The sequence below is a fragment of the Chanos chanos genome, chromosome 1, assembly GCF_902362185.1.
Source record: "Chanos chanos chromosome 1, fChaCha1.1, whole genome shotgun sequence".
Taxonomy (NCBI): Eukaryota; Metazoa; Chordata; class Actinopteri; order Gonorynchiformes; family Chanidae; genus Chanos; species Chanos chanos.
The window spans coordinates 50,771,294-50,795,158 of NC_044495.1; the positions used below are offsets into that span (position 1 = coordinate 50,771,294).

Here is a 23,865-nt window from a genome sequence, read left to right on the forward strand (position 1 = left end):
TGGTGCTTGAGAACTGTCTCATCACTGATCGAAATTCATCCGTTGAAATGCCAAAACTCGAAGCTGAGGGTGCGATCGATAAAAGAGACATCTGTGAGAAAGTTAAAAAAGAAAACGCGGTTGCCGACAGATGCTCCTCTAAATCCAGGACCAACCGGTTGATTACCTCTCCTCCAGCCCCACCAAAGCTGATTGCCATTCCCACAACTCCATTCTCCCCTACCCCTGAGGGCACATCCAATCAATCTCCACCAACTGTCAATCTAACAAAGGCAAAGAACCTCTCTCTTAAACCTATCAAGCCAAAGTTGGATATTATTGCACAGGTAAATGTGGCAAATGCTGCCTTTGTCACTAGCAAAGAAAGTAAAAGAAAAGAAAGACACCGGTTGAAAGATAGAAATGGCAAAGAGACCAGGAGCCCTAAAACAGATCCCACTTATATAAGAGCAGATGATGGAAAGAGTATAGGGAAGGACTTTCCTGTCAGTCTCCTGAAGGAGCACTTGAGCAAGCAAGACACTATAAATGGCCCAAGTGAAACTCAAGAAAGTCGAATGGCGAGTATCAGGGCCGAGGCCGACAAGGTGTATACTTTCACTGACAACGCACCTAGTCCTTCCATTGGTAGCTCTGCAAGAATAGACCCAGGAACTCTTGCAAATGGTGACGGCACTAAGACAAACAGCCCAGCTTATTCAGACATCTCTGATGTCGCAGAGGACGGTGGATCAAACACAAGATCCAGGACAAACCTGGCTTCTGATTCAAGCACCAGCATCAATGCCAAGATGTCCTCCTCTGGCACTCCTATTATGACAGTTCCAGTAAAAGAATCCCAGTCAACATCTCTGAGCCATGGATATGAGCCACACGGACTCCAAAATTATATGCATGCTGGGCAGCCCAATACCACCACTTTCCTGAAGATCTCTACCGGTTACGGGAGGGCTAAAGAGGACATAAAAGAAGTTCATGAGGATATGAAAAGCACAGAGCCGAGTTCAGAGTCAAGTTCCCAGTCACAGCTTCAGTTGGCCATGACACAAACACAAACTGCATTAGCTCAATCCTTATACTATGGGCAGTACACTCGAAGTATTTCAATGGACCAGAAAGTTGTAATGGTGCCCAACACCCACAGACAGTCCTCTGAGATGTGTTGTGATGATGTTCAGTACAACAAGCAAAGAAGTGGTCAAGCTAGACGAGAACCTGAGCAGAGAGAACGGTCAAAGGATGAGCCAAAGATGATCATTTCATCTGGGGTCATTTCTAAAGGGACAAACTCTATCAAAGTCAGCTGTACGAAACCTAGCCTCATCTATGTTGAGTTGAACAAACAACTGCCTATTCAGCAGCCACAAGGGAAGTCGACATTTATCGCAATGACAAAAGACCAGGGGCTTGATAAGGAGTCAGAAGACTTTAAAACAGATGATCCAAATCAAAAGACAAATGTGGACTCTAATCCAGCATTATTAAAGGTAACTTTCACCATTATGAATTTACATGCATTTCACACATTTACTTTTACAAGTCAAAGTGTACATACATATGCGAGCTTACTTCCATGTCCTTTAACTGTACCTTAAAATCAGGGGAAATATCCTATGTATATATCATATATTCCATTTAAAATAACAGTGTTCATCTAATAAATTTGACAAGTAATATCTGGAATATATACTTTACTTAAAGATGTTCACTTCCGATAGCTGCTACTGTCAGACATGGAAACGATTCACAGTCGGTTTTCCTTCCTCCTCAGGACTCAGATACTCAGTCCTGGAACTGCTCCTATCAGTCTAAATATACAAAGCAGCAGAATCAAGATATGAGCAAGATCTCAGAGGAACTGAGTTCTGACAAATCTAAAGACTGGCAGATGTCCCCAGAGCATGGATCTAGGTTGGAAGCAGAGCTTCAAAATGCCAAGCATCAAGACAGTCCATCTGAGGACAGTCACTCCGAGCGTACGAGAGCAGATGAGGAGGAGACTCCTGGGGAGGTATCAGAGGACTCCCAGAGTGCAAGAGTAGCTGTATCATCTCCACTGAGTCCCCAGCAATCCTATATCCAATACCAACATTCATACCCTTATCTACACTTATGTGATACAAGTAACAGTGCTTACAGAGTGATGTCGCCTGCTTTAGCACACAACTACCCAGGTAACACATTTAAAATACTGTGTTTTATTTTCATGTTATCACCCCTTGAAATGTCAAATTAAAATATTAAAAATATCATTTCAGACTTTAGAATTAAAGAAACTAAACCATCACGAGTTTAGAATTGCTTTTCTGATACCTTGCCAGTTGCAAGGGTAAAGCCTGAGGCAAAACAGCAATATTCATATGCAAGCGTCAATAACTAAAAAAAAAAAAAGCATCTTCAGAAAGACTGGCCAAGGCCGTTTTATTGATAGTCATTTTTGACTAAATAATAAGTCAAAGGAAAGTAATCTGGATTCCCTTTGAATTTGGTTGTTTGAATCCAGGCCTACATTGTGTTCCACATGTTAGGTTTCCACTACCCTCTTTATGGGAAAACAGCTGGGAGAGAGGAGTCCGATATGGCCCAGAACAACTGTGGCTTGAACAAGACGGTCAGTGACTCTACAGCTCTGGAGCTGTTGCAACGCAACAACATGCCATACCACGGAAAATCTCCGGTGGTAAGTGTTCTACCTGTCATATGGTATGTTATGCTATTTCATGCAGTCGGTCTTGACAAGAGGGAAAACCCTGTGTAAAAATGTCGGAAATAGTTACAGCATCACTGAATAACTCGTAAGATGGTTCTGGGGCAAATCACTGGCAGGGTTTGGAAGTTTATTCATGTCGATATACTTTTTATTTATTTTTTTATCAAAGCCTGGGGAACGAGGATCTCCAGATCAGGAGAGAGAGACAGAGCGGGAGAAGGAGTCCGTCCCTTTTGCCCGGCACCTTCACACACATCATCACACGCATCTTGGCATCGGCTACACTCTTGTGTCTGGACAGTATGACCCTTTTCAAGGTAAACGGAAAGACATAAAAGACTTTGCGCCAAAATTTTATGTATCTAATATATGGCTATAATTTTATGGTGTGGTAATTATTTTACTCGTCAAATACTCATGCTGTATTCTGTCCAAATTTTAACACCTTTTTAGAGAACATTGTTCTTGTATTATTCTTATCGTTATTTTGTCTTTTTACCCCCTGTCCATCAATCTCTGAAGGTTTGAATTCTGCAGCATTAGTTACCAGTCAGCAGGTGTCAACAGCACAGAATTCTTCGAATGGTATGTTCTGTCCAAATGATTATTAGCATTCAGCTTCAGTGCAACCCCCTTTTGTGATGTCATGTAATGTTTAGGCAGCACATCATGAGGAATCCACATGCAGTGTTGTAAATGACTGCAAAAGCTTTATGGTAGTGATTTTACTGTTGTTTGGCCCACTGATATAGATCAACAGTAAAAGAATGACGCCAAAAGTAAGGACTTACACCACATTACGAAGACATTGATTAAGCATCAAATACATTTCTGAACTGCTGTTGTTGAGGGGTAAAAATACACATATAATGCATAATTCAACAATATCGCTTTAGTTCAACTCTGAGGTCAGTAATATTGATTACTTTTCCAGAAAACGATGGGAAGATGTGATGCACCTGGATCACATGAAGAATGAAGGATTCATAGACATCAATTCCATGGTGTACCTCATTTCCTCCATAGGAGGCAGAAACCAATTTCATTTCTTATCAATGAATGTAACATTAGAATAACGATGCAGTGGTACATTACTATTGGTGAAAATATGTAAAGCTATGTACTGGTTTTGACATGGTGATAAAGGCTTTGTAACATATTTTTGCTTTGGGCACTTGCCAACAAAAGACAAACCATCTTGACCAGCGTGTACATGGCTCCACTAAGCTGTTTGTATGCACATATATTGTTGTGTAACCATAATATTGAATGTATTTGATATTTCATAATCTCTCTGTGGTTCAGGAGGATTTGGAGTAGAATATGAGTGACTGTAAGGTTTATCCTCCAGCATCATTTACATTTGTAAACTGTTATTAATGGCATTCATTAACCTATTGTATTGTATCAAGTGTGAGTAAATCTACACTTTATTTCAGTGCCATATAATTGTGATGTACATTCTGTACATAGTTTAAACAGGTTTAATGGCAGAGTATTGCTAGCGTATACATTTGTATTGATTTCTGTGCAATGTATGGTTGTTTAACCCACCTTACACGCAACAGTAGTCCCTTTGTTACTTGAATAGTGCTGCATACTAAAATATGTTTACAAGTGCATCTTCTTTTGAAAGGCAAGTTAGTAGTGTAGCTTGGTCAGTCATTACTGTAATTAAGTTTCCCTTGATGTCAGCTATACTATGAAATTACGGTTGCTTTTTATACTGTTTCTGCCTTAAAACATTTGGCAATCCAAATAAAAGTAAAGGTTGTTTATACACGATCTCCTCTACCTTACTTCAGGCAATAGGGAATTCCAACGAGCAAGTACTGTCTTACTCCTTCTCTTCATCTCTGAGTAATAGGGTTCAAGGTTAGGCAAACTCATCCACTGCCAGCTTTTTTTTTTCTTCTTAAATGTGTGAAAAGAGCAGTCAAGGTGTCAAAACGATGCCTTTCTAGCTTCTCTATGTGTTAGAGGTAGCCCAGTTGCCCGTCAGGTTTGTTAAGTGATCGTCACCTAACATGCACAACTGGGAAGGTGACTTTGTAAATTGCAGATTTTCGTAAATTAAAAATCAGCAGAGCATCAGCTAGCTGATAGTTTTGGGATATAGTGTATCATCTATGAATTTTTAACAGCCATTTTGATAACAAAAAACTCCTCAAGAAATCTGAAAAGGGCCGAGAGAACATGGGGTAAAAAATCGACTAAACTAGGCATTTTTGCAATCATTGGGCTTGTCCGCTCGCTCCATACTCCAGGGGGCGCTCGATTCCTAACGTATTTTCTGGGCGGCCTCAAATAGAGCGCAGAGGAAGTCAACTGACAAGCGTTTAAACAAAGCAGACGCGGTAAACAATCTGTGAGTCACACAATCTCAGAGTACTTCATAATCATGGAATTATTTGTCAGCATTAACTTTACGGTCTAAAAACTCACCAAAGCATGTAGACAAGTGTCATGGCTTCAAAGTACGACCAGCTTCTTATCGTGGTTTCTATCCTTGAAGGTAAGATAACTAGCGCCTCTAACATATATGAAACAGAGTTGTTAGCTAAAGGTTGTTAACTGTTAGCTAGCTTACTCGTAAGTAAACTGGTTTATATGTCTCTTTTGCTGTTTGCATAATTTAAATGTAAACATGCGGTAATTATGTGAAAGGAATAGTTGCGCAGGAATGTGTGTTATATTGCATTTGACCACGATTAGCGCTTGTTGCACGTTAATTAATATATGTTGACGTTAGCTGTAAGTTGGCAGCTGTGAGTAGTATCCATGCAAGTCTGCCCACAGTTAAATCAAAGCGTCGTTAGCTACCGTGGTTGAACAGCATGCTGTATCATGCTGTGTCAGTGATAGACTTAATTTTAAAAAAGTGTTGCTGTAGTTTCTCTGAATTGCTGTCTAGCTGCTTGTTGATGTTACAGGAACGGTTCTCTGACGTTTTATCAACTTTAAAGAAATATAGACATTAAATCTATATGAACTGGTAAATCACTCCTTTAGTCACTAAGTGACTAAGGACCTATAGGACTACAGACAAGTCTGGGCAGTCTCTCGGTCACAAACAGCTAAAGCTGACATTGTTAATTTGACCACGTCTTAATCAAACTTAGCATGAGTATTTTGCTGAGACAACGTATTTTCTCTTATTCACAATTCATGATTATGCCCGACTGAGACATATAGCTGTAGCCTACATAGTGCGCCCATATTGCCTTTTTTTTCAGGTCGTCAATTTCCGAAGAGCCAGCGCCACACTTTGATTGTGCAAGCTAAGTTTGATGGCGAACAGTTAGCAACAGATCCTGTGGAACACAAGGAACAGCCACAGTTTTGCACTGAGTTGGCCTGGGAACTTGACCGCAGGACACTTCATCAGCATAGGTTAGTGCTTTTGCCTCTCCTTGTAATTTGTTTACTGTACATTTCAATACTTGCCTTACATACCCCTTTAGTGTCAACAGATGATCATAGAACCGTGATTTTCTTCCCTCAGGCTTCAACGAACGCCAATCAAATTACAGTGCTTTGCAGTTGACACAACTACAAATGCAAAAGAGTGTGTTGGGTATATTATTTTGGACCTCAGGTCTGTTCAGGAGGTTCAACAGGTAAGCTCTATATGCCTGGTGATGAACTTTCTTTTTTGTGTCTTTAATATTTTAAATGGTGTGCGGTGTATACATTTCAAAATTCAAGGTAATCCAGTACCCAATGTACATTCTCTAAGGGTTCACAAGCCTTTTTACCTCTCTTTCCAGGCACCGAAGTGGTACCCTTTGTTAAGTAGCAAGTACACCAAACTTAAGCCTGCTATTTTGCTCAGCATGGTCATTGAGAATGACACGAAGCAGACTCCTGAGCAGTTTAAGGCAAAGAAAGCACCACCCAGGCAAGGTAAACAAGTTTTTTGGTTTTTTTTGTTTGGTTTTTTTTAAACCTGCACCGCTACATTACCTCTGAAATATAAACACATTTTTTTTTCTCTTTTTGTTTCTCTCTCTTTCTTTTTGCTTCCTTGTCATTTCTGATGCTTGGTAATGCTTGTGCATCTCAGCACGTCATCCACATTGCTTATTGCTTTTTCCAGTGTTTGCCTCAGGTTGGTGTTTGTCAGTATACTGCACACAGTGCTGGCCAGTGTACCGTGCTGATGTACTGTAGTTGCGTCAGACTATGGCCCCTCTGTTTTCCTTCTCTTGTTGCTTTCTTAGGATTATAGTAGTGATGTTTATGTTTGGTTCTCCCCTCTCCAAAAACTTTATAGGTTTACAGGCAATAGGTTTCTATTACAAGAGTTGTTTTTTTCTTCCTGTAGGTTCTCCTGTGTTGTCAGCATTAGGATCAGGTAAATTGGAAGCTGTTCTGAATGAGGATGAGGGCTATCACCAGATCGGGCCAGCAGAACAGTGTACAGACATGTTTGTGTTGTCCATCACTGTGGCCTTTGCTACCAGATTGGAGCAGGTAAAAATAAACTGATATTATGTAGTTGTCATCCTGAACAAAGTCATGTGTCATAGAATTGCTAAAGGAAGAAAGGTCACATATTCTTCATATGTTTGCTGTCTGTTTTATTAGTTTAGTGTTGTGTAATCAAAGACTTACTAATACAGAGTAATTTGCAACATTCAGTAATCATTTATGTATTGTCCTTAATTGTTAGGAGGGTCCTGAATGAGTAAAAGGCATAGAAATGACTGATGAATTTATTTTATTTGAATTTTTGCCTTAGTTGATCCCAAGCAAGACAAAGCTGTCAAATGAGGGATCAGAGTTCTTCTTCTACTACACACTCCTGGGTAATGATGTGACGAGCGAGCCATTCCAGAATCTGATAACTCCCAACTTCGAGCCAGAGCGAGCGTCTGTCCGCGTCCGTAGCAACGACAGACTTCTCCGGCTCTTTTTCAGCCAACAGTCTAGTCTTCAGGTAGTGCCTAACGCACGAAGGCTTTTATACGTTTATTTAACATGTATTTTATGAGAAAACATGTTCTTACTCTTACACACAGTTAAGGAAATGTTAAGATCATGTATAAAAATGATCAAATTTGATAAGGTTATAACATTTTCACCCGCCTCACGGGATTGCTCATCCAGTATGTGTGAATTTATTTGTTTGCGGGGCAGGTCCATCTGTGTTGTGGGAACCAGTCTTTAGGCAGTGCCCAAATCTCTCTTGCTGGACTAGCAAGAAGCAGTGTTGACTTGGGAAAAGAGCAAGCCACTATAGAGGGAGCTTTCGTCCTTGAGCCCCCAAAAATCGCCAAACAAAATTTACCTCCTGTCCCCCTGGACTTGCAGCCGACCGTGGGTGTGTCTGTAACCCTTAGAAAAGAGAATGTGAACGCTCAGGTAACATTCATAAATATTCAAGACCTTTAGAAAATTGGTTTTCCAAATATTTTGGTTAAGTATACTTCACTTGACAAAGTCATCTTTTCTTTGATATTAGCAGTCCGGAGACGTCGGAGAGTGGGGTGATGGTCCTAAAACTCCAGTCAAGAAAAGTCCTGCTCCACCAGTCCAACCTGTATCACCAACTGCTGAGCCTAGACTTCCCAGTCCGTCACCTGGGGGGAAATCTCTTGTCGAGCCTCTGAAGTCTCCGACTCCTTCCTCAAACCAGCCACACTCAGAGAGTGAGGCCGAAAGCCTGCCAGATGACGCCAGGAAAACTCAGCCTGCCCCTGGTGGTTGGTAGCCTTGAGAAATCACTTTGTAACATTTTATGTGAATAGGACTGAATACTGTTTCAATGAACGCTTTGTGTTGTGATGATATTTGTAGTTGTTAAATATATAAAGAATCTTGCTGTAAGCAGACAGTCTGTCAGTAATTTTTTTCTTCAAATGCTTCTCTCTCTTCTAGGTGTGTGGAAAGCAAATTATCAAACACATTTGTTAATTGAATTACATTTTCTCGCATATCAGCTGCTGGGAATGTAAACATCATTAATGCAGTCTTACTAAGCTTCACAACTGGCAAAAAAAAACTACAACAAACGTCTTGGTGCGCTTGTTGATTTTTTGCTTGGTGTGTTTCATTTCACGACTCTGCGTATGTTTGTCTACGTACTCCAGTGGCTGGATGGTAAAGAGGAACTTGAGTGGGAATTAACGTTTTTGATTGTTTCAGACCTGCCCCTCCCTGGGCCTGCCGACGGGCCCGCTGAGAATGAGCCTGTGGCACCCGTGTCCTCCGTCAGTGTCTCTGCGCCCAAGATTGCCATTCCTGCTTCAGCACACCACTACTGCTTCTCCATGGACCTCCGCAGCATCCGAGACTTGGCTCTGAGCTTCCCCGTCAACTGCATTCTAAGGTAGTGTGTGTGTGTAACACAGACCTGCGTCAGCTTCCTCTATACCATTGTCTTGTGTAGTTTTTGTGATGCAACTTGCTTTTAGAACAATTTGAACAGTTATCTACTACACTGCTTTAATCTGACAAATGATTAACTTATTTCAAGAATCACTTTAGGTGTCAGCAGTGTAAATTTCAGATGGTACAAACAAGTGGAGAATGATAAACTGTGTCTGGTAGAGTGTAGAATGTTTATAGCAGAGTACATACGGATGTGAGCATGTTGGTAAGCGCTCTGTGTTTTTTTCTGTTGTTAGATATGCATACCAGTTCTTTGGTAGTGCAGCCCCCATCATGACAAACCCAGCGGTGGAGATTAAGAAGAACACGGAGGTGTTTCTACCTCAGTCTTACTGTGCTTTTGATTTTGCTGCCCTGCCAAATCAACTGCAGGACACTTTTCTCAGGTCAGTTTGTTTGTTTATTTTCCTCACCTTACATTATTCTCTTATAGTTCACACATTATTGGTTATCCTAAGCTTTGGAAACCAGACCTCGCTAAGACATTACTGCTTAGTCACATTTATAAAATTGCACCTTTATGTTTTGTGTTGGTAAATGTTTGTGAGCGTGTAATTACGGTGGAACAGAACAATGAAGAAACACTTGCTTGAAGGTCCCTACATGCCAGTCTTACTGCAGTGACTTTCTGTACTAGTAGAAACGGAACGAAAACTCTGAAAATGACAGTCGGGCACCCCACAGACAACGCGATTGCTTTAATATAACTTGGGAGAGCAAAGATATTACATCCATCTCTGTTGGACTCATTCCCTTCCTTATTAACTATCCACAGGGTGCCTCTCGTGGTGGAAATGTGGCATCGAGACCCCAGTTCCAGAGATGTTCTCCTGGGCACAGTGAGCATTCAACTCTCCCACCTCCTGACTGCGGAGAAAACCCGGTTCCTGGGGTCATCCGGTCAGCAGCACTGGAGACAAACATACTCAGAGAGGCTGCCTGTCGTAAAGGCCCAAGGGTACAGACAGCAGTTTGTTTGTATTCTCCCTCTCTCACTGTTCTGTCTGTTTAGCAGAGAGTCTTACATTAACCGTGGTGTTTTCTATTGTTGTTTTAGATTTTATTTGGAATTTAATTAATAATTAACAGTATTGTGAAACTTAATTTAAGTGTTGTGATACTCAAATCAATGTATTTTACCTTTTAAATATGTTAAGAGTTCTGTCTCTTTAGTAGTGTTTGAAACAATGCTTCTGTAGTGCTATTAATCTGCCTCTAGATGGCAGTGAATACTTGCTCCATCACTGTAATATAGAACAATAACACTGGATATGTGCTGGGTTCAGAATCTGATCACAGTTGTTTCAATCAGCTTTTAAAACACAAACTAACAAAGCTGCCCAAACTCTCAGGATTTAAATGTGCTTGTGTGTTGTTCTGTGCCCCCTCACAGGTCCAATGAGAAGGTGGCTGAACTGTGCTATGTGACCGTTCTGGAAGACTTAGGTTTAGTGAAGGCCCAAGACATCCTTGTATCAGAATCTTCCCAGGTATAGCTTGGCTCATGTCAAAAGATGCAATGGGAAAAATGTACACTGTTTTATAAAGAATAGCATTTTTATACACGGACATATGGTGGCACACCAGTATAATGGCCACGGGGCCTGTTGTCTTTTGACAGAGTGGCAAACAGGTTCAGCCAAAGGCAGCGGGGTCTCCACGACAACACCGCGGTACTGGGTCTGGACTCGCCGAGCCCAGAGAGACACTGGAGTACAGGGCTGCTCTGGAGCTGGAGATGTGGAAGGAGATGCAAGAAGACCTGTTTGACAATCAGGTAATTTCTGACCTGGAAAAAACAGTCTCCTAATGCTCTGAAACCAGTTTCTTATGCAAGAAGATTTAAATGTCAGTACACAACATTACAAAAAAAAAAAAAATCAACGACAGACCGATACCGGAACGTATCAGCATGGGTCATGTTTACTGAAGTACTCATCTAGAGGGGAAGGAATTTTACTGTGGGGGTTTTATGAATAACATAGTGTTTGTGTGCTCTCCTCAGCTAAAGCAAAAGGAGCTGAGTCACATGCAGGCTTTGGCAGAGGAGTGGAGGAGGAGGGACCGTGAGCGGGAGGCGTTGGTCAAGAAAAAGGTTCTCCAACCTCCATCCTTCTCCGGTCTTAAATCATTCATGAATTAAAAAATGCCTTTTGAATCGCCATCTCTCCATTAAACCAAACACAAGCAAGCAATAGAGGTGGTCAGTGTTCAGACTTATAACGTAAAGAGCGTGCTTTTTTGCCCCGGCGATTAGGAAATGGAATACAATCTCTTGGAGGAGCAGCTTCAGAAGACTCTGGCAGATCTGGAGAAGAGAGAGAAGGCCCTGGCTCACGCGGAGATGGAGGTTAGCTTCCGTTACAGTTCTCTCCATCGGTGTCTTCGGCTCTTGGTCTCGGCTGGTGTAAGTAACGCGATTTACATCGTTAACGCGTGTTCGTATCGTCGCGTGTTACTTTCAGACGCAGCGCCTGCAGCGGGAAATGCGGGCGGAGCACGAGTTCAGCGTGCGCGAGCTACAGGACGCCAGCCGACGGCTCCGCGAGGACTGCGCCCACCAGGTGGAGCTGGAGAGGTCAAAGGTCAGGCAGCTTGAAGAGGACCTCGTAAGGCAACAACAGCAGGTAGGCGCTGCGGGCGGCGCCGGGGTCGTTTAATTTAGAGCACTACAGGAGGAGGACCTGAAGGGTGACCGTTGACCCCCGAGGTCAATGGGCCGTGGAATCCCCACACCCCGTGGCATTGTGAGATGGAATAAAAGTCAAAGCAGGGTAGACATCCAGTCGAACACTGAGGTTGCTTAAAGATACAGGCTCTGTGGAAGCTGTCCATATGTGTTCCCTGACTCATTTTTTATGAAAGAGAGAGAATGGACACTTAATTAATCAAATTGCCACACAATTTCAGTGCTAGTCTCATCAGAGGGAGAAATAGTCTCAGATTAAAAATGCGTATGTGCAGTGTCATGATTTGTGATCATGACACTGTCTGTGATTTGGGTCTGTCTAAGTGTAATGTTAATAGTTTAGGCCTATATGATAAGTTAATCAGTCTCAAATTTACAAAAAAAACAGTGAGAAATGCAAGTGTTTTCCTTAGGTCAGAAGTGAATGTGCACTGTTGGCTAGTTCAGGTTTTTTTGTTTTTTTTTTTTGGCTTCTCCATCCTGTTTTTGCTATTTGTGGTAATAAATCAGGAATTTTTGGATGAAATCTGTTTACTTAACTTTTTATTTCACTGATCTAATGAATCATTCAAACCTGCAGTAAAATGTGTTAATGCGCTGTGATGATGATTAACTTCATCACTGGACTACATTTCTGTCTGCATTTTTATTGGGGTTTTTTTTTTTTCGAGAGGGATTTTTTTTTTTTCTGTTTTTGTTTCTAGTCTCTCTTGTCCTCCGAACAGACAGCCCACCTACCGAAATAGTTCTGTTTGCCGTCTCATTTTTCCCAGAAAACATCTGGACTCACCGACTCTAACAAATCAAGCAAAGTAGGTTTCTGACATGCGAAAAAGAAGGCAGCGCTGAGAGATCTGCGGCTAGTCTGCCACATGCCTCTATATCTTGTCTCGCAGTTGTCAGGAAAGCGTAAACATACATTTGTCCTGTGTCGGCACACCATAACTGGTTTATCAAACCGGAATCCTCCCCTGCCTAGGCTCTCCCTGTCTCGTTTGGAATATCAGACGTTGTGTGTGTGTGTGTGAAGGGTTTCTCTGGTTTCTGGATTTTGTCAAAAGAGAGAACTGAACAGAGAGAGAAAGGCAGTCAGGGTTTTTTTTTTTTTTTTCCCCCCTCCCCTCTTTTCTTTCTTTTTTTTTTTTTTTTTTACCACTGGACACTGCTGAGCGCCCTTGAGTTTGTGTTTGACCAGTAGCTCATGAGATGATTGATTGGAGTGAGTGTTTGCGTTAAAAAGAGAGTCTGAGCTTTTTAAAAGTGTGCTGATTGTGAGAGCGTGTGAGTGTTATTTTATTTTTATTTTTTTTGATATGTGAAAAGATCTTTAAATAAAATTGGATGTTTGGCTCAAAAAGATTACTCGTCTCGCAAGATCCAGTAGGGCTTGTAACAATCCATGTCCTAATGTGATGCATATTAGTGTGATTCACATAAAAATTACAGTTATTTTGTTCAATTTTGTAACTTTTTTTTTTTTTTTTTAAGACTTGTTCTGTTAAAACGTGTCTGAACCTGGTTTTTTTTTTCCCTGTAAAATGGAAATTCTGTTGCTCTGTGTCATGTCCTTCATTTGTGGCTCTGGACAGATATCAGGTCATTCAGACCACGTCCAGGACATGGATGTGGAAGATTTTTAACGTGTACGATCTGCTCAATCCTGGTCCGTCTTTTTGATTCGGTCTTATTTTGTTTCATTCTAGATACAGGAAGCAGAAAACAAATACAAACAGCTCGAAAAGGAGTTCCAGCAGTATCGCGAGCAGCAAAACACTCGACCAGAGATTCGATTGCAATCTGAGATCAACTTGCTTACGCTAGAGAAGGTTTGTGTTCATGCTCACTTTTCTTTCTCTGTCATCAAAGACTGATTTTAAAGTAAGAGCAACTTTTACCCCAACTCTTTATATATAACATCCAAGAGTTTATCACAGAAAGTTTCGCCTCACTACACGTATTTTAACACGGTTTCAAATTAAGCTGTTATTCATTTGAACTGTACAAAGGTGGAACTGGAACGAAAGCTGGAATCAACAACAAAGTCTAAACTTCATTACAAGCAACAGTGGGGGCGTGCTCTTAAAGAACTTGCCAGATTTAAACAGGTAAGCTGTCAGTTAAATCTCGCTTGTACAACTTCTGCATTGCCTATTAGCCTAGCAAAAATCTGATTAGTTTGTCTGATCTAAAAACTTCGAAAGACATCAAAACTCAAGGTCACTGAACGGAACTCGCTCATTCGCTCACTTTCAAAGCTGCTTATCCTAATTAGGGACGCGGGGGGGGGTGCTGGAGCCTGTTCCAGCGTTCATTGGGCGAAAGGCGGGGAAACACCCTGGACAGGTTGCCAGTTCAGCGCAGCCGAACTGAACTGTTTGGCATAATGGCTGATTTGTCAGGTTTTTGTCTTGTACTGTTTATTTAACCCTGTTCCAAAGCCCTGTAGATGTTGGCCATGTTCAGAACTAATTTGTTTATCAATTCGACAAGCAACAGTAGATAGATACCCTGAAGTCGGCAAAGCTTTCAAGTGGGGCATACACATCTGCATAGACTGGAGTATGATGTGGCCAGCTCTGAGGGAATTTAATTAGGAGAGAAGCTAATGCACTGTGGTAATACAAGTGCTAAATTCATAATATTCAGTGATAACACAAACTACAGTGGTTACAGTGTTCAAAGTTACTAAGCAACATAGCTGCCAAGTTATTAAGCAAGATGAAAGTACATTTCCTTTAGTCTCAGTAATCTTAAATGATCTTTTTTTTAAAAGGTAAAATGAAGCATTGTTTTTTTTTTTTGTTTTTTTTAACGCATGAATGACAAATTGGAAACTCTTTTTTTTGTCATACACAGTATGTTTTTAGAAGCTCAAATATTTGTAGACTACACATGGCATGCGAACTATCCGTTTGAGCTGGACTGTAGTATAGAATGTACTCTGCTTCCAACAGGGCTAAAAGTCAAAACAACGGAAACTGAAGTATCTTATATCGTGCTCGGGCAGTCGTGCACGTTAATCATATTCAAAACAAGGCAAAAGATACTTTTTTTTTTTTTTTCAGCATTTATACCAGACGTAATTTTTTTTTTTTTTCTTTTTGTCCCATCGGTCAAAAACTCCAGAGTATTCTTTAAGGAACAGTAAGCCCTGTCACTAGCTCTTGGTATTTGCTTTGAAACATTGAGCTGCTTCTTAAGTGAACCCTGTAAGGGACTAATACCAGTGTAAACAGACTGGACGCAAAGAGCTTATCAAGCCTTGCTAATAACTGTTAGAGACGAAAGCCAGCTGGAAGCTCTGAGTCATTTTTTCCCCCCCTTTTTTTGTCTCTTTTAAGTGCCAGATATATGTTAAGAAAACACAAGTTGATTTATGTTGCACTAAGGTTCCATAACTTGAAATTGAAAAGGGATCATAAATCAGGTTTGTATTATGTTAAGCGTTAGCATAAGCATTAACCATTTAAGCATTATGTTCGATTGCATTATCTTTTTTTTTTTTTTTTTTTTTTAATTCACATTTATTAAATTCACTGAAATGAAACGTGACGCGACACACCACAAACCAGTTAGACGCGGCCCTTCCAAGTTACATGTTGTGGACTATTTTTATTCCTCCTCAGACTTGTACGCATTCTTGGCTAACTCCGTGCATGTCTTATCTCTTGGCCCCTAATGCACCAGACACAGGGCGAACTGATTGGTCTCAGGCCGATGTTAGCGTGCCCTCCCCTCCTCGACTCCCAAGCGCTGCTAAAAGACGCATTCTGTGTTTTGATGTCAGTTTGAGACCTGAAAAAAAAAAATTGTGCTGTGAAATCCCCCAGGTGCTTGTCCTGGATGGTCAGCCTAGTTTTTTTTTTTTTTTTTCTTAAATAAAAAACTGCCGTTGAGCTATGTCTGGCAGCTTTCTCCGCTCAAACGAGTCCTCAGTCTGACCTCTGTCTCTGGACACAAGCCACGGAGAGCGAAGGTCACCTGGTGGTCACTCAGCTGCTACGCTGCTCTCTTGACCTTGTTCTTCTTACCACACACCTTGCGTTACTTCCCCCCCCCCCCTCCTTTTTGTCCCCCCCTTTCACTCTTTTCAAAACATCTGTAAATATTTTCTTAAGCCGTCAACTGCAGGTAGCAAAGGAAACATTTTTTGCCTCTGAGGCTTATAAAGAAAAAAAAAATCTCCAAGATAATTGTTTCAGTGCTTAGCTTTAGCCCACAGTTGGCCAAAAGCACTACTGCAGTGTTTTTGTACGTGTAATTAGCTTATAGCATCGGAATGGCAAATTTTCACTCAAAACATCTCATTACAATGAAATGATGTGTGTACATGTCAGTTCAGTGATTAGAGTTCATTTGAGTTATGCAATAACATAAGGCAGGGTCAACCACAAAAACCCCACTGTGAGTTCAGTTGACATTAGCATGTTCCTACATACAGACATAATCCCTTTGAATATACTGTATATGTTCCCACTTTTAGGTGTTTCTCATAAGAAAACAACCTCTTCCAGAGCATTATAATGTTAATACAAAACTGTACTGTGTCATGCATTGTAAATGCATGATTATATTTCGGGGTGTATGCAAAGGTTAGACCAAGCTCACATGTACTGATATTAACCGGGACATTGAGGATAATGTGTCAGAACTGACTGTCTTGTGGGTTTTTGCAGAGTGTGAATTATACAGTTACAATCGGGGGTGGGGGGGTCAACTTTTTCTCCAGCATAGGATATATAAATGTTTTCGAAACTGTTGTTTTTACCTCTTTGGGGGGGGGGGTCTCCTAAGTCTTAATTAGGGGGGTCAGACACCCCCACCCCCACCCTGTGGTAATTCAAACCCTGGGTTTTTGTTTGGAATGCCTGATGGAGGCGTGTTTGGCTGTAGATATCGTTGTGGGTGGTGATGCTCTCTCTGTGTGTGTGCGCGTGTGTGTGTGTGCGCGTGTGCGCGGGTGTGTGTGTGTTGTTTGGGGCAGAGAGAGCAGGAGAACGCTATGATACGGCTGAAGAAGCAGCAGCAGGAGCTGGAGCACATGAGGCTGCGGTACCTGGCAGCCGAAGAGAAGGAAGCTGTCAAAACAGAGAAACACCAGCTAGAGGACATCAGGAATGAGCTGAACAGGTAGCGCGCCGGACCGCAAAGCCACGGGAGCTGCCGTTTAACAGGGATCTCTGTCCCTAAAGCCTGCACCAATAGCGCTGTTATTCATAAAAATGTTTTTATTTATGCCAGCAAACGTCATTTTGCTCATTCAGCTGAGGCCTTTATCTGTAGGCAGAATTACAAATAGCATTGTCTGTGTCAGAGGTCACACACCTCTGGCAGTTAAATGGGACATGACATGGGGACATTAGCACTTAGCCGTTAGGTGTGAGGTTTGAGCCCACAGCCTCCTGTTTGCTAGGCCAGTTCCCTTACCGCTATGCTGCCAAAACCACAACTGCCCTTACAAATAAACAGTCAAAACAGTTTACCATACAGATAGGCTGTATGGTTATCTGCCTGTACGTGTGCTGATAGACCATGTTTGAAATCTTTCCACAGAGAGGGTGCTCTCTTATTTCTGTTGTTTAACTGTATGAGTGTATTGGGCTGTTGCTATGAAGTGATATGAGTTAAACCGTGTATTAAAACGCCATCCTTCATCATATCTGATCCAATTTAGGCTAAAACAGCAGGAGGACAAGAGGAGCGCGAGGGAGCCGGAGTTCGCGGCTCTGAACGAGAGCGCCGACGATCACCTGAGTCGTCTTCTCGAAGAGAGGGACACGCTTTTACGCACAGGTGTATACACGCACGAAGACCGCATCATCAGTGAACTCAATAAACAGATCCAAGAGGCTATGGCCCACAGAGGTTCTCACTGACGGAGAATCTTCTGGAACATCCCACACAGATAAAACCAATGGGATCGGCTTCGTCTTTAAGCAAGACCAGATGTATTTCTCGAATTACCAGTTACCGTGCGGGACCTACAGAGGTTCAAACTGTCAGAGTACCAGTACCATCTTCTAAAATGCCTTTGGCTCTTGTGAAGACTATATTTACGTGTTCAGTGTTTTATGTAGATGTCATATGTATGTGTGTACGCGTGTGTTTGTGGTTGTTTTCGGGGATTTTTCAAATGAGTTTTAATTGTTTGAGATAATTAGCAATGAAGCCCCTATTATAATAACCCTGTTACACTCAGACCAAATTGTAATTCCATCTCAGATATTCATGTATTATTGAGAGGAAAAAAACTCTGATTTTCAGTCAGTTTTGTTGTCATCCGTTTAGAGGTCAGTGGAGATTTGTATGTTGCGTTTGCACAGATGTGTGCCTTAGGCTCACACGTGTGTCCTCTCTCAAGTGAGTGTCATCACCACCAGGTGGCGCTGTAACTTCAGAAATAGTTGAGTATAATTTTGAAATTTTATTTTTAACATTTAACATTGCCTTTTATCTCTTTGTATTTATGATGTTTTCAAGACTAAATTTGAACTTATCTAATAAATTATTTTTGTGGTAGTGTTTTTCAGTGGTGCTCTATTCAGTTCCAACTGTTCACTCCCTATTAATGTAAAATATTTTTAGAAGAAGTTATCCAAATGAAGCCAATATGCATTGACCTATGTCCAGCTTATACTACAGACATACAGAGGAACATATCTTTTCCCACTAACACACTTACTGGTGTAAAAATCATGTTTTAATCGCTAGTCCCTCAGGTGTCATTACACTGTGTCTCAGACATAGATCTAGTGTATTGTTGACACATTATAATAATAACATGTCCCACTTTCAGGCTCTTCTCAATCTACAAACAGTTATCATTGTGTTTCATGTGTGTCCGTCTGTCGCCTACCTTAGTCTTTGGTGAACAAGTGAAAATTTATACTACATTGGTTTTTGCTGTAAATCCTTTGTGGATTGACAGTGAGCCTGAAGATAAATTAAGGATGCATTGAACCAAAGTGGACTAAACTCTGCTTTCCACAATACTTGTTTTGGAGATTTTTTTTAAAAAAAAAAAAATTTATTCAGCATGTCAAATGCCATTGTTTAGTCTGTCCACTGCCGAATGCAGTCACATGGGAACTAAATTGTGTTGCCGTGTGACCGCGTGCAAATGCGTCAGCCTGCGACCCTTTGGATACGGCAGTTTATCAAACTGCGAGGAGCGACGCTACGCTAGGCGATTCAGAAAGTGCCATGTGTGAGACCTGTTTCGAGCGCAGAAAGTGACGTACGAGTTGTTTAGGCACTTGCCCCGCTTTCAGGATTCAACCCCCTTGCACTTACGAGGACAGGCCATCAGGCAACAGCCTATACAGCTGATAGAAGAACACACTATCAGTGTGTTTACAGAGAGCTCCAGCTCCAGGCCCGGGCCGTGGGATTTATGCCTGTCTGAGACCTGATGAGCAGCTCCAGTGGAGGAGACGCACTGTTTTAGTAGACTATAATCGCTCCCTGTCAGCTTTACACTTGTACCTCTTAGGACTGTGATAAGCTCAGAACACATATCGCTCCGCCCTTCACTTTCCATTCTACTTACGTCTGAAGAGAGCCTCATTAAGGGTAGAGGGAGGGGGGGGGGGGGGGGGGGGGGGCTGGATGGAGTGAATGTGAAGGTGAAAATAACCCGTGAGAGTTCCTGTTTTTGTGGGGCCGTTAGAATAGCTTTAGCTGTGGAGTCTCTTGTTCTCTGGGGCGTCTGAGCACTGGCTTGAAAGAAATGGAAATACCATTTCTTGTGTTTTATTTATTTATTTATTTATTTATTTTGGGGTTGTCTGAGTACCTTCAGTTCATTTCAAATAAAATATGCTATCGGAGCCCTCATTAAAGACATTTCTACAGCTGCTTTAAATCACTGTATTCAAATAAATTGATTCGTAGAGGAATTCATATTTTTGTAATTACTTCTGGACACCAAAATTAAAAAAAAAACCCAAACATTTTTATTAGAGAATATTGACTGCTGGCAGTGTAACGAGCGAAAAAAGTGCTTTTTTTATTATTATTATTACTATTATTATTTTATTTTACATTTTCTTCTCTATCAGAATGAATCTGTGATCTTTTGAACTTGTGTTACATTTTGGTTGGAGCACACAGAGCTAAAAACACTGCAGTTTTTCCACATCTTAAATCCTGAACTATTTGTTTTCACTCCTCCTCCCTACTACTGTATATGGACGACGGAAAAGTTCACACAAATGGTTCCAGAATGTTTAGAATTTTGATGTAAGTCATCCCTTATTAGGGCTCCAAAGAGGTAGATAGATGGGAAATATTTTCTCACTGTATCAGCCTCAAGACTCATTTGTCATGTGAATAAACTGTGTGCATAAGAAAGCGGTTAGGAGAGCCCATGTATTTCTCACAGTCTTTCCTCCCAGTATTATATGTTTCCAATTAGCTTTTTTTTTTTTTATCCTTTCAAGAAGTTAGAAAAACTCCAGCTTTATCGCTAATTGCTTTTGAAAGTGTGACCTTTGTCTGCTTCGTATTTTTCCCGAGCAGGAAATTCCACCGAAAGCAAACCATCTCAGGCCGAAGCCCCAGGGTGGCTTTCACATGTATGTTTTCAAAATAATAATTTTCATCAGATCATTTGTTTAGCCTCTGGGTGAAGCTACATTTCACAGTTCTAGGTTCCCATGGCAAAGTACCGTGATTGATGTCTAAAATTATGCCTATTTATTTTACAAATTTGTAATATTCTCTTGAGAACAATTTTCTCAACGCCCCCCCCCCCCCCCCCACCCCTAAAAAAAAGAGGGAGGTGGACCACTACATAGTCCGTGGTGAGATGGGCATAGCCACTCTTCAGTTTTAGAGCGTGAAGTTCTTATTATTCAAGTTTGATTCTGAAGATGGTGTTTCAGATTTTGTGTCCAAATGCTGTCAAATAAAAAGAAAACACTGAGAGGGGTGTAAGTTAAATCTGTCTTGTTGTGAGTGAATGAAATTCTCAGAGGTGAATGCTTAACCTCAGTGAAATAATAGTATATGTCCCTTGAGAATCACTCCTGGTGATACATAAGTTCACAAAACCAAATGGCATTTTAATTTCTCTTCAATGTTAGTAGCTCCATCTTTTGTTAAACTCTGAGAAAATAATGTGCAATACTTAATACTGCTGTATTATCACAGGTCTATTCAGTTTCACAATGGTAACGTAATACTAGTGAGTGAGCCACCAGGATTACAAATAATTACTCCTTGACAAGCCAAGTAATACAATGTCATGCCAAGAAAGCTTTAAAAACCAAAAAAAGCCCATTATGTTGAAATTGTTATACCCAGTCATTTTCTTGTTTAATAATTTGATTGTCTAGAACAAAAAGGGGATTCGTAGTATTTCTCGCTTGACATCATCACCTCTTCGAGTCGAGATGGTTTGCAAAACAGTGAAGGTTTAGCGTCGTGAGAAAACATTGCCTAAACCGAGGCCGGAGGGGAAAAAAAAAACCAAACAAACAACCCCCCCCCCCCCCAAAAAAAAAACAAAGCTTCACTGAAGAAGAAGACCTTTTATAAACAGTTTTGTTTTTACTTTGAACATTTTGGGGCACGGCATTGGGAGGAAAGATATGAAAAAAAAAAAAAAAAGAAAAAAAAAGGGAGGCACTTGAAAGGTGCGCGCATGGATAGCCTAATAAATCAGAGCGTGTGCGAGTGTGCTGTGGTGACTTCATGTTCTCTTGGTCAGATCTATAACCCCTCGACAGCTGCCCAGGCAGGAGAAACAGAGGCGCTCTGGGACGTGACCTTCCACACAAACACCACAGGGGCCGGAGGCAGAGCGCTAACCCCGCAGCCAAGCTGATACATCACTACCTCCAAAGATGGATTTCAAGCTCTCCGAGACCAAATAAATAAATAAATAAATAAATAAAATACAAACATAAAAAAAAAAAATCTTTTACCGTTGAACGCACACGCGGCGCGTTCTGTGAGTTTTTGTGCGTGTGTGTTTTAAGGTGCGTCGAATGTGACTGCGATACATAAATATGAAAGAGGGCAGAGGAGAGAAACGCTGTGCTAAAAATGAACAGTTTAAGTATCGAGGAGAATATAAAGTATTGTCAAATGTGTTTGTTCTTTGAAGAGTCATGTAATGTTCTAACAGTGTGCTTTGCTTTTTTGTTTTTATCTCACCCATGGAGGAACGGAGATGGCCTGTCTACTGTTCTTTGTACTCAGTTTGTGGTACTAGCCTTAGTTATCAGCAAGGGATGTACATTGTTCATGTTCTTAACATGTTTTTACCTTTCCATCTACCATAAATCAAATAAGCTTGAGCTGAGCCTTGTTATGCCCATAGATGGACACAAGGTTGGTATATTTACTACAGTAATTCATAGTACATAGCAGGCACTGGAAGTATCTGCACAATGGGTTTTGCTTCTGTGTTAAATGTCGATGTCTGGGATTTGGAAAAAAACAAACAAACAAACAAGCAAACAAAAAAACCATTTTCATCACAAAGTGGAGCTATAATTCCTATTGTGAAATAATACAGTTTTTGTTGTTCTTGTTGTTAATATTGTTTTATTCCATGAGATTTTAACATCTCATCTGAGCAGTTTACGATTTGTGTCTTCAATCTGGAAGGTCTGGAAAAAGTCTGGAGGTGAAAAAAAGTACATTTTCACGGTAATTTTGTTCAATATGTGGTGAAAATAGGAGGATGGCCATACCTTCATTAATGAACAAAACTGTCTTCATGTCAGCCCATTTTTTTATTTAAAAAGGTAAATATTGAAATCATGCAAACAAGAGTCAAATGTTTGTAAGACTGGACTTAACACACTTTCCAGAAGGTTCTTTGTGAAATACAGCACAGGTTATGATTATCATACACATGTTACTGTTCTTTTTTTATTATTATTATTACATCTTGAGTTCAAGCTTTGCTTCCTTCAACTCAAATGACTAATTTTATGAAAAACAAACTGAATATTAGCGGGGGAAAAAGTAGAATATTTTAGATTCACGGCCCTCGGTTCAAACATGAACCAGGTTGATCCAACAAATATCCTTGTCAATATTTTTTTTTAACCACTTCACCAAGGGAAGTTTCAAATGATCTTGTCTGTGGCTCAGTACAACATGCTTTATTAATCCACTGGAGGTATTATCACAAAGATACTATATACACTCTAGAGTTCCAATTTACAAAAGCCTTAAGTATATGTTAAAACTTTTCACTTGTGCTTATGAGCAAATTACCAGTCCTTACTGGTGCATAAAAAGTACCTTAACCAGTCACAGGTTGTGTTACGTGGTTTGCACAAGTTAAATCTTACGCCAACAAGCTGGAGGCTTTGGTAAATCAGACGCTAGGTTGGTTAGAATTTGCCAACTGCAGAGCCTGGCAAAAAAGGAGAAAAAAAAAATATCAGCTGATATGAAATAAGAATTCACCTGAAAGTTTGTTCTGTTTTTGAACATTTAACATTCAGCTGTCAGTGGCAACTGGCAACTGACATGACAACTGTAAAAAAAAAAAAAAAAGAAAATCTGGAAAAAATAAAGGGAGAGGATATGCAATGCTTTGGAATTCCGAAGAATCCCATGAGTTGTAAGAATGTCAACAAAGAAAGTTTCATTTCTAGACAAATGTCTAACGTAATCTCCCCTCTCTCTTTCTTTTATTGGAAACTGGGTTAAGAGGATCTGTCTTTTTCTTAAGGATTTGTTTTTTTCTTTTTTTCTTTTTTTTTGTCTTGAACTCAGTCCCTTCACTCACACTTAAATAGTCTCCTTCATTACATGGAGCACTGATATTGAACTGAATTATTAAATAATAAGTGTTAAAAGTGCCAATAGCTCAATATGAGAAAAAAATTTGATACAATTCAGAATTTTACATTTTGTACAGAGAAGATTCCCTTTTTTTGGTGAAATCAATTGTATCCTCTTTAAACATGCGCCTTAATGGTGCAATTATACAGAAATTGTGCCATATTAGTCAAGGGCTGCTCACCACTGCAGTCCTTCCCCTTTGGTTTATCTATAGAAACTGTAAGAAACTGAGATTTAAAGCATTAACCGTCTGGATTTT

At 40.6% G+C, this 23,865-nt stretch overlaps 2 protein-coding genes across 3 annotated transcripts in view; both read left to right on the forward strand.

The window, feature by feature from the left end:
• znf608 (zinc finger protein 608) overlaps positions 1-3,664 on the forward strand; it is an 8,608-nt gene extending 4,944 nt beyond the window's left edge. The window contains exons 4-9 of the mRNA XM_030787782.1: positions 1-1,487; positions 1,772-2,174; positions 2,529-2,680; positions 2,880-3,027; positions 3,233-3,295; positions 3,645-3,664. The exon at positions 1-1,487 is cut by the window's left edge and continues 791 nt beyond it. Coding sequence (XP_030643642.1) covers positions 1-1,487; positions 1,772-2,174; positions 2,529-2,680; positions 2,880-3,027; positions 3,233-3,295; positions 3,645-3,664 — 2,273 coding nt within the window. The remainder of the gene's footprint in view (positions 1,488-1,771; positions 2,175-2,528; positions 2,681-2,879; positions 3,028-3,232; positions 3,296-3,644) is intronic.
• Positions 3,665-5,176: 1,512 nt separating this feature from the next.
• On the forward strand, positions 5,177-17,671 carry cep120 (centrosomal protein 120). 2 transcript variants are annotated; one of them, XM_030786816.1, is made up of 21 exons: positions 5,177-5,225; positions 5,770-5,776; positions 5,921-6,103; positions 6,216-6,330; positions 6,481-6,616; positions 7,038-7,186; positions 7,455-7,652; positions 7,853-8,077; positions 8,178-8,418; positions 8,861-9,044; positions 9,343-9,492; positions 9,882-10,064; positions 10,500-10,596; positions 10,728-10,883; positions 11,112-11,201; positions 11,364-11,456; positions 11,572-11,733; positions 13,499-13,621; positions 13,802-13,900; positions 16,780-16,925; positions 17,470-17,671. In XM_030786816.1, exons 1-21 carry the CDS (start codon positions 5,177-5,179, stop codon positions 17,669-17,671), a joined length of 2,988 nt encoding a protein of 995 aa, XP_030642676.1. The 2 variants fall into 2 exon arrangements, with proteins under 2 accessions (XP_030642676.1, XP_030642668.1); XM_030786808.1 differs by lacking the exon at positions 5,770-5,776 and having other exon boundaries at positions 5,947-6,103; positions 7,853-8,099; positions 8,200-8,418.
• Positions 17,672-23,865: the final 6,194 nt, after the last annotated feature.

Excerpts from the sequence above, each read along its gene's own strand:
- cep120 (XM_030786816.1), top strand. The coding sequence starts at position 5,177 with ATGGCTTCAAAGTACGACCAGCTTCTTATCGTGGTTTCTATCCTTGAA. Across the intron at positions 8,419-8,860 it reads AACTCAGCCTGCCCCTGGTG|ACCTGCCCCTCCCTGGGCCT; the intron begins GTTGGTAGCCTT and ends TGATTGTTTCAG. Across the intron at positions 11,457-11,571 it reads TGGCTCACGCGGAGATGGAG|ACGCAGCGCCTGCAGCGGGA; the intron begins GTTAGCTTCCGT and ends TGTTACTTTCAG.